Source organism: Hippichthys cyanospilos, chromosome 3 (assembly GCF_059441005.1).
Source record: "Hippichthys cyanospilos isolate Australia breed blue-spotted pipefish chromosome 3, RoL_Hcya_1.0, whole genome shotgun sequence".
Classification (NCBI taxonomy): Eukaryota; Metazoa; Chordata; class Actinopteri; order Syngnathiformes; family Syngnathidae; genus Hippichthys; species Hippichthys cyanospilos.
In genome coordinates this window covers 9,498,508-9,508,920 of record NC_142371.1, presented here as the reverse complement: position 1 = coordinate 9,508,920, position 10,413 = coordinate 9,498,508, and the positions used below count along the sequence as shown (strand labels likewise).

The window sequence follows — 10,413 nt, the reverse complement described above, 5'->3', positions numbered from 1 at the left end:
GCGAGGTGAGGAAGGGGAGGACACACGTACACTCCATACAGCCTTGACCCCACCCTCGCCACCTCTATACTCCTCCTTCTGAGAACCATGTATGTGCGTGGACTACGTAGCCAGGCAAGAGTGAACAACTGATGATTAGGGGGCAGCATGCCACGCGTGATCACAGTGGCACACAAGGACCGAAGCTTTGCATGTGATCATCGCCCCAATCTTTAAACATTTATCGAGTGGAATTTCTAGATCTCTACGGTACTTGTTTAGTTTTTCTTTTTTACATTCACAAACATGGGCTGCTCCTCATCCAGTGCGCAGACTGTAGATCAAGAAAAGAAACCAGGTACAAAACCTGAAGAAAGCAATGGTGCCACATCGGGTAAGTTGGTGCTTTTACCTTTCATTTAAGAAGCAATATGAAATGGTACTTTCCTTCAGTGATGTTTTGCTGGAGGTGTGTCTCCTCTCCACAGTTCTGGTACACTATGTGCTTTCTTGCTTGACTTATTGGTAGCCTACAGTAAACTTTCAATATGGTTTATAAATGTCATTCTCATGAAATTTCAATTTATAGGTAAGAGTGATTGAGCATTTGTTTGAATGATAAATCCAAATAATGGATTTATGGCCTCTTGACACATTCCTCTGTGCCACTCTCACTGTATTACTTTGTCAAGTTTTTCACGTGGTGCCCATGGCCATCAAGGGACTTAAGACAAACCATGATTGTCCATTCATAGATTCAACCTACAGGCACATAGCTATGTCATACTAGGCACAGCTTTGCGCACACAAAACCTTCTTATATGCATGCATGACAGTCACGGCTATTGTTAGTCAGCCATTATAAAAAAAAAACAAAACAATGATGATTATGATTGTGAGTGTGTATGGTTGGTTGTCTCTGTGTGCTGATCGACCAGTCCAGGGTGCCCCCCACCGACTGCCCAAAGACTGCTGGGATAGACTCCAGCAAGCCATGTGACTGTGAATATGTGTGTAATCTAAAGAGTAGAAAAGGTCAAATTATATTCCCCACTTCAAATAAATGAAAAATATGATCATCCTTGACTTTTTGTGACTTACTATTGACCTTGCCATTTGCCATTACCACTGGTAATGTTTATAATGTCAGTAGTTTTTGTTTATTCTCCAGGCACCTTCACTAGCTTGCACCTTCATGAGGCTAACGAATACAAAGTACAAATGAGAGCACTTGGCATACACTTTTCTTTAGTTATGCATGTTTTTGTGCGACTAATACAAACACATTGTGGGCTGTCCCAGTTGCCAGTGGTCCCATCTAATCTCTGGAATCCCTGTCTGCCTAACCATGGCGCTGTTTTGACTACCACCCCAGTGATCATTGGCAGAAAAATCATGTTGACACACGATTCAAGCATGTATGCAGGCACTCAGACTCAATAGATCTCTAAGTTCACTTTAGTCAATAATTTACATTCAGATTTTCTTATGCCAGTATATATGCATGCTGTTCAAATTACTATCAGTTAGGATAAGGTACATGGGCTGTTTTCCTGTTATTTAGAAGGCTATGGCCACATGAGCGTGACTTTTCTGTTACTTGGATTTGATGGAATAGACCTGCTCGTTTGATGGTCAAATGGATTGATTGAATGGTTTAAAACTGCCTATACGAGAGCTGATGTGTTAACTAACACAACCCAGTAGGCTAGCTGTTATACCAGATGTTATTACAATATATTGTATTTAACATATTATAGTCTGTTAAATCCAACCAAATATTTTATCCATGCTTGTGAGAAAATAATGGAGTTTTGCTTCCCTGTGTTCCTTTTGCCCTTGACCATGAGAATGTTTTGGCCAATATAAGGGTAATTCCAGAGTTGGAGGACATTTTGTGAAAAGTCAACCTGCGATTTTAATGATGTTCTGCTGCGTATTATTAATAGGTAATAAACTAGCAGCAGCTCGATTAGCTCATCTTCGCTCAGTTTACAGATTCATTCATCATTTTTTTGGGGTGTTTACAATACTGATACGCTAAACACAACTGAGGAGTTGTAAAATAAGTTGCAAATCTTGACGAATGTTAGCTTTCTTTCAGGAGGATAGCTGCTACCGCGAACCAAAAGAACAAGCTTACCCATGTCGAAGAATGAAAAGTACAGAAAACATTTGAAAAAATAATTTATTATGGTTGTCAGCCAGTTGCAGGGCACTCAAAGATGAACAACTATTCCTTCTCTCAAACATACCTAAATACCTTAGGACAATTTGGATTGTTTTTTGTATGTGGGGGGAAACTGGAATACCCGGAGAATTCCCACACAGGCACATGCAGTCTCCACATGGGATGGCCGGAGTCCGTGATCTCTGCACATTGAGGCGGACGTGCTAGTCTCGTGCTGCCCCACAATGAAACATATCCCCCTCAAATGGAATTTTAGGGTGTACAGTACACCAGACTTATTTGGTATTTTAGAAACTATTTTGAGGCATTCATTACTCTTTTTGGTGTGTTTTTTTTAGATTTGGTCTCAAGACAAGTGAATTTCCTAAGAAACCAGCTTTTGTATGTGGATTAATTAAAATTTGATAGGCGGGACTTACATATCCTCCGATTCTGGAATAACCCTAATCAATCTCAAAGATGTATTTTACAGAAGACATTCAATCGCAGGTACTTTGTTTATTGATTTGTTTAATTTTAATTCTGATTAGCTTTTTAAATGTTATATGTTAAGAAAATGGCTCAGTTTAAAGAGTTATCTCCAGCTATTTATACACCATCCTTAAATCAGTTCCCAGGATCGCTTATCTGGACTCTTCAATAACGTATAAATCCGAGTTATGTGTTATGTTAGGTGGCAAGCAGTCATTCAATCCCAAAGGCATATTTTTACGTCCCTCTTAGGAGTTTCAGACATTCAATCCCAGGTACTTCAGTTATTTATTTATTAAGAAAATTGCCACATTTAATGAGTTACCTGCAGTTTTTTTAAAAAATATAATTTGCAGTTTTTTTACACCCTCCTTAAATTAGTTCTTAGAATAGATATCTGGACTCTTTACTGACCATTGTTATGTGTTATGTTACGTGACAAGCACTGTCAACTCATTCAACCCCAAATATGCATTTTTCTCTATTTTTCAGGAGTCTCAGGTATTTAGTCCCAGGCATGTTCTTTCTCTCTTTCTTTCTTTCTTTCTTTCTTTCTTTCTTTCTTTCTTTCTTTCTTTCTTTCTTTCTTTCTTTCTTTCTTTCTTTCTTTCTTTCTTTCTTTCTTTCTTTCTTTCTTTCTTTCTTTCTCTCTTTCTTTCTTTCTTTCTTTCTTTCTTTTTTTTGGAAAGTTGCTGCATTCAATGAGTCATCTCCAGTTATTTTTAGACCCTTCTTAACTTAGTACCTGGGACACTTTAATGATCTATAAATACGTGTTTGGCATTGAACGAGCTAAGTAATTTAGAGAAGGCCCAAAAACATTACTTGACAAAAACAAAACAGGTGAACACATAAAACATGTGTTGATTTTCACACCCAAACACTTTTTGTTTAGACAGTTTCTGAATATGAAACATTTTCTTTGGCCTATAACCTTGTTTTTGTGTGCATAGAAAAAAAAAAAATAGAAAACATCTCTGTTCATGAGAAGTTGGCCTGTTATGTGAAAGCAGTCTATCACATTCCTTTCCACCTATCAACTCTTGGCACTTTACACCCTTTCAGACACAGACAAATAAAATCAGGCCTCTGCTGAGTCAAAACTTTTCAGCCATACAGTGAGCAGATCTCTTCTGATTTGTCCTGTTGAGGCAAATCTTTGCCATAATCAAACAGACCTGGATCTTATGAAACCTGTATGGATTTAGGTTATCGTTCCTGACATTTTCCCTGAAAAATCTATATACCTGTTTGCTCCGGTACTGTGCTTTTACCTCAAGGCTAACATTTTGTTGACACACAATTAATGTCAGTCCATGTGAGTTAAGGTGGGGTGTGTCTCAGAAAAGCCATTGTCACATGTGATTTATTTCCCCTGAGCGTGCCTCGCCGAGCTTTAGGGGTTCAACTCAGAATTCACTAAGTCTCACTTTAAACAAAGGAAATGAAAACTTACTTTCAGACATTCTTTCTGTCTCATTGTTTATGTAACAATTCCTGTCATCAATTTAGCTTTTAACTAAAATCCCTGGGTTTTTTATTTGTATGTTTTAATGAACTTGTAACCAAAGTAATTTTCAAATAAATAAACGGGCAAGTCATGTGTTGCTTTAAATTAGAATCACATACGATATGAATGCAGTGTAATGAATATATGGGTGCGTTGCTGAGTTTTAGTAGATTTGCATTAGACTTGTAACAATGATAATCAGTTCAAATCAACTCATCTTTATTCACTTATCCCTTGCCATTGCTGCATACGCAGTGCTGTACCTGGAGCAATACCACAATGAAAACAGTAAGTTAATGACATGCAATAAACTAACAAACATAAATACAAAATAAATCCATATAGTGTAAACATAGAAAATAAAAACAAAAGCCAAATAATACAAATGTGCCTTTATACGAGTTTTAAATGCTGTCAGCCATTACTCATCATGCTTTTGCTTGTCTGTTGGCAGCTGTTCGGAACGGCATAATTGCAGAAACCACTGAGGACAAAACGCAATTGTCTGAAAGTGCCTTAACAGATGATCTTCAGCAGGAAAATGATGGGGCAGCGTTAGTGGTAATGGAAGTTCAGGAAGATCCTGGCTCTGAAGAAGACCTCTTGACTGATCTTCAACCAAAACCGGATCCTAACAGCGTTGAAATGCCCGGTTCAGATGCTCTTCCAGCAGAAGCCTCCAAGGACTCAGGATTCGCTGATGTTGCTCTAGAAGCCATGGAAAATCTGATGGCCAACCCCATTTCAAAAGAAGAGAGCCACCATGCCACCATGGCAGATAGTGAAACGGAGCAAGCAGAAGTCCCTGATAAAGAAAAGTCTGAAGCATTTATGACAGAGGTTCCTGTTCTGAAAGATAATGATGTGATTGAATGTGATCTACCAGCTGCAGATGAAATAAAGGTTGAGAGACCAAATGAAGATGTGGAGGCTGAGGTGTCTGCAGTTGTGGAACAGGCATGTGCTGTCCCAGCCGGGGCCTCTCCTGAAACTGCCACCTCTGTTCTTGAGCCTGCTGTAGCAGATACGCACGAGGCAGCAGCTGATGTCACTTATGAAGTGGCCCCTTCTTTGGAGAATGCAAAGTTACCACCTCCTCCAGCTTTAGTAACACCTGAATTTCCTCTTTCAACTGAGGCTACACTAAATGAAGTTGAGCCACTAGCAGGAGCTACAGCAGATGCTGCTTCAGTAGAGGATTCCACCATTGATTGCTTCGAGGTAACAGAGCCTATCATTGATACAGGAATTGCGGCGGCGAGCATTCCGGAGATGCCTCATTTTCTTCCGGTCACAGATGAGCCACAAGGTGAGCAGCCACCTGCTGCTATTGTGATGCCTTCAGGAACTGCTCTACAAACAGAACCTGCAGAATCAAGCTCTCTTCAGGAGACTGCCTTGGTAGCTGAAGAACAAGTTCCGGAGGCTCCAGTATCTTCAACATTGCTTTCAGAAACCTCATCAGAGGAAGTCTCAGACGTTTCACCACTTTTTGAAGCCTCGCCATCAGTGATGAGTCATTGTGCAATTGAAGTTCCTGCAGCTGAGCCTACACAAACAGAAATTGAGGCCAATTCATCAGTCACTGCAACAGATCAAGTGTTTGAAACCTCAACTGAAGGTAGAAACTAACAGAAGACCTTGTTCTTTTGTTTAACAGTCATTTCCTATTTAACTCTGCCAAACACAAAATTGAGATGTATCGTTTAGATGACCATGTCTATTTGTTTAAAAAAACAAAAAACAATACCCATGAAATGGTGGGGTGGCAAGTCAGTCAAGCAAAAACTAATGAAATGTTTGTCAAAATCAGTATAAATGTTCACTTTTTGCAGTCTGAGATCATTTAACTTAAAATTCAACTTCAAACCTCAAATGGTGAAAGCCATACTTTTGGTTATGCTAACCAATAAATTGGTCAGAATTGGACCAATCTGGAGGGGCTACCAATTTTATTGGTTAGCCAAACAACCACTGGAACTGGTTACGCTCATCCCAACACAAACATCCATACATTCACATCCATACATTCAAATGCGAGCAAGGGCAATTCCTGTGTGGTTATTCTGGTTTCCTCCCTCTTCAATACAGTCAAAATGATCGATTTGTATCTGTTGGCCCCACCACCAATATAGATTACTTGAAAACAATATCATTCTTGGTTGGTTTATCCAATTTATCTTTCATGTACAATGAAGACCTTTCAAATGTACATATTGACACTTGCTGTCGACTGTTAATGCCATCAGCATGTATTCAGGGCTCACGTAACCTCAACACATACAGTACAATAAAACAGGTGACTCATGATGTCATTTTCAGTCGCATGTGGAAAAGTTGTTTTTCAAAGGTATTATTTGTAAATGAAAACAAATAGTCATCCAATTAATTATAGACAAAATATTAACTTTTTGGGCAGCACGTTGGAAGACTGGTTATCACGTACTGTACACCTTCCTCTTTAGTTTTCATGTTCTTCCCATTTCTGTGCGGGTTTTGAACAGGCAGTCCAGCTTCCTCTCATATTCCTAAAACATGCTGAATCGATGGATATTCTAAATTGCCCTTTGGTTTGTTTGAAACTGTGAATTTTTGCTGGTCTTTGTGTACCCTGCTTGGCTAGCGACCAGCTTATGGAGTACCCCACCAAAGACCCAAAGACAACTGGGATATGCTCCAGCATGCTGGCAACAATTGTGAGGATCAGCAGTTTAGAAAATGTATCAATGGGTGGATATTAACTTTTTATTGCTGTAAAAGACTTAAAAAATTTCTCTCTCTCGCTCTCTAAATATATATATATATATATATAATGTGTGTGTACCACAAAGAGGCCTGCAAACTAATATAAGTCTGAGCTAGCGAGTTTTCACTATGCTTACGCATGTTTTGATGGAATTATTATTGACATAATCCCTTTAACAATAATTTGACAATCATTAAGCCAAGCGTTTGACAAGTGATGCTGTTGTCTTGTCCTCCAGGGTAAAAGTTGCAGTTGATGATGACAGCTAATGCATTACTTGATTTAATGCGGCATCATTATCTGTCAACTCTACCATGCTAACTTGGTTGTCAAGGTGTCATACCAAGTCTCAACCTGATAAATGATGAATGCCTGGCAAATTCTGACAATCTTTCTGGGAAGAGGTCCAAGTAGAGCAGTGTTATCAGTGGTTGAAATAAGTGACTTATGTACACAAAGTTGGTCAGTGGGAATTTCCAAACAGATTTTGACAGGTAACTAACAAAAGCCAACAGATGAGGTCTTGTTTATGGCCGGATAAACAATTAATGGGGAAAGACGCTTATCTAGGCATGTCAACATTGTTTAAGATTAACAGTCACTATGGCAAAAGTTTTATAATTGTTACCATGCAGAAAACCAACAGAGTTGACTAGCAACCAAAAACACAATGAATTGTTCCACTGTCTTTGAAATGAACAATTCAACAATCCATTGCACACGTGTCTTTCTGAACTACATTGTTTGCAGCAGACAAGACATTGTTAGTCTGTGAACACACACACACACACACACAAAAAATGTAATACTTGTCGAGCGAATTTTCAGTGGCATCATTTTGTCATCACAAACAGACTCGGTCACGCAACTTACTTTACACTATTTGGTTCCTGCTGCTTTACGTTATGTAAGGCAATACTCAAAAAGACAAACAAAATCCCAGGCAGACAGCAGTGCACATTATTAGAGTACAGTATTTGTCCATTGGAGATAGAGCGTATTCAGCACATTTTACAACATGATACTGTACTGTGCAAAGCTTTTAGGGCACCATATGCTACCTTAGAATATTTTTTTTTCCATAGCTAGGTTGCCTCAGTTTAGAGCTTGGAGGAGATTTGCCACGCAGATGCAAAAATGTTCTTGTTGTGTACTGAGGTACATTCCACTCCATGTCATAATATGTACAGTTATGCACTGAATAATTATTTAGTTTTTTGTGGAAAGCTATAGCGCTGAAAGGGTCAAAACATGGTATGTTGAGATATTATTGAAAACTATTTTTACATTTTGAAAATGATTCATGCTAGAGACAATTTTGGGGAGACGAACTTTTGTCCTATACAATCCTGGTAATGTCTATCTTAGACTGCATGAGAACATTCAAATCACTTATGAATTCAGAATATTGATTATGCATTTACTGAGTAAGGGTAAAAAAATAATTTTGCCTGATGAAGGGTTAATGAAATTATCAACTAACTTTTTTTGTATGCATGTGCGTTTGTGCATGTTTGTGTATTAGTGTCAGCAGCAGAGTGCCATCAAGGTATGGAGAAGGAGAGAGCCAAAAAGGAAGACTGAACTGGTAAGTAAAAAAAAACAAACAAAAAAACTGTACTGTATGTACTGAATGCATACTGTGAAGCCTAACCCTCAGCCACTGTCTACAAAACCAGAATAATGCTAACCCCTAGATGAATATTACTCAAACAAATACCTGTACAATGATGGCCACAGGCTTTGACGATGATGCAGTGACAATGACTTTTCCAGAACACTTTGATATAACTTAGTGATTTGCAGAAGGGTCAGTGCTATTTTTTTAGTATTTCATTCAGTATTTCATACTGAAAATGCTAACTCAAATTCATAGTCATAGTCATGTGTTTGGGTTCTAATAGATTAATGGGCGGATGGTAAAGTTGAGTCATAACCACGGTTGTTTTAAAAATGAAGAATACTAGTAGTAGCTGTGTTTTTTTTTAACAGTTTTGTGTGTTTCAGACAAAAGGAATCTGCTAAAAATGTGGAAAAACACCAAAAGTTACAAATGCAAAGGTGATGCAACAAATGATGCAGCAACAAAGCCAACCTAACTTTGTCAGTACTGTATTGTCTTAACAATTTTTTAAGCTTTTGTTTGCTAGATTATACATATTGTTGCTTAATGTGTCACTTTTAAGAATAGGTTTTGGATGGATTCTGTTATTACTTTGTACTGGAGGTGCTTTGAAAGAAAATGATAAAACAACCTGGTCCAAGTGTAGCAAAGTTACATCTTCTCTGACAAATACTAATAGTAGATGAACCTTTTACAACGGGCAAAAACAAATGTAAAAATATGTATTAGTGTAAATGTCTTAGTAATGTCACCTTCTGAAGTATGTTCATAATCATTTAGTCTATGTCATACAGTATCTCTGGTACTTACCTACTAATTTGGTTGGTGGTTTTAATAAGATAATGTGAAGAATTAATTTTACCAGCTTTTTTTTTTTTAAGAATACTGAGTATCATCATTAAATGGAAGAGATGGGTGCAACGGTGTAAATCACAGTGTCAAACTTGTAAAACACTATGCAAGACACTGGTATCTATTTCAGATGAATTACCTCTAATTCTGATTGTCATATTTAAGCAAAACACTCACACGTTTATCAAAACTAACTTAAAAATGAGATGGAAGCTACCGAAACATTTATTTTATGTGTATTGTCTTGTCATCATTTCTGTCTGTAATAAAGAACATTCATTATATGTGCCTCTGCAAACAGTGTATAGAATAAAGTTACACTGACTAATCCCATTGTGTGTGTTTTAAAGGGTACAGAAGTACATTTTGAAACCGTTTTAGATTTTGCACAAACACAGATGGCACATCTTAAGGTTTACCAAAAAAACAAAAACAAAGTAAGGATCAGTCATGAAACCAACATGAATGAGACAAATGACAAGACCAAAAGATAGTTTTAATTTAGAGCACAACATGCAAACGTTTAAATCAAATTAAGATGGAGCCACTAGCCACTAGAACAGCATAATCTGGACAAAGCAGCAATACTGAGTTGGCGAAGGTTGGTGTTTTTGGTCCCTATTCTGACCTATTGTACAGGACCAAATAGCCTGTACTAGGAGGTCAGGTAGGCCTTACTCCAGGAGCACTTCCTGAAGAACAGGGCCAAATGCCTTCTCCAAAACCAGACAGCACATGTGGACTGCTTGAGTGAAAACACACCGCCAAGAACCTTCCTGAGGGTATGAACACTGACATATCAATGTAACTCCAAGTCACACCTCTTGGAAATGAACCTATTCAATTTAAACAGAAAACAGCATTGTAACTATTTTTATTGCTGTTGTGCAAATATAGCAACCAGTGCAAAAGAGATAATAGGCAAGTAATGGAAAGAAAAAAGTGTTGAAATGGAATATTTCACTCACTCAATTGTTCAGATGGTTCATTTTTTAGCAGTGTGTAGGGACAGTTTTAAATTGTTTAATCTTTAAAAATCA

At 37.9% G+C, this 10,413-nt stretch overlaps 1 protein-coding gene across 2 annotated transcripts; it reads left to right on the top strand.

The window, feature by feature from the left end:
• Positions 1-74: 74 nt before the first annotated feature.
• On the top strand, positions 75-9,701 carry LOC148425706 (uncharacterized). Of its 2 annotated transcripts, none has more exons than XM_088411532.1 (4): positions 75-373; positions 4,606-5,772; positions 8,423-8,485; positions 8,905-9,701. In XM_088411532.1, the coding sequence occupies exons 1-3, from the start codon at positions 286-288 to the stop codon at positions 8,479-8,481; spliced, it is 1,314 nt and encodes a 437-aa protein (XP_088267658.1). In that variant the 5' UTR covers positions 75-285; the 3' UTR covers positions 8,482-8,485; positions 8,905-9,701. The 2 variants fall into 2 exon arrangements, with proteins under 2 accessions (XP_088267658.1, XP_088267659.1); XM_088411533.1 differs by having other exon boundaries at positions 8,890-9,701.
• Positions 9,702-10,413: the final 712 nt, after the last annotated feature.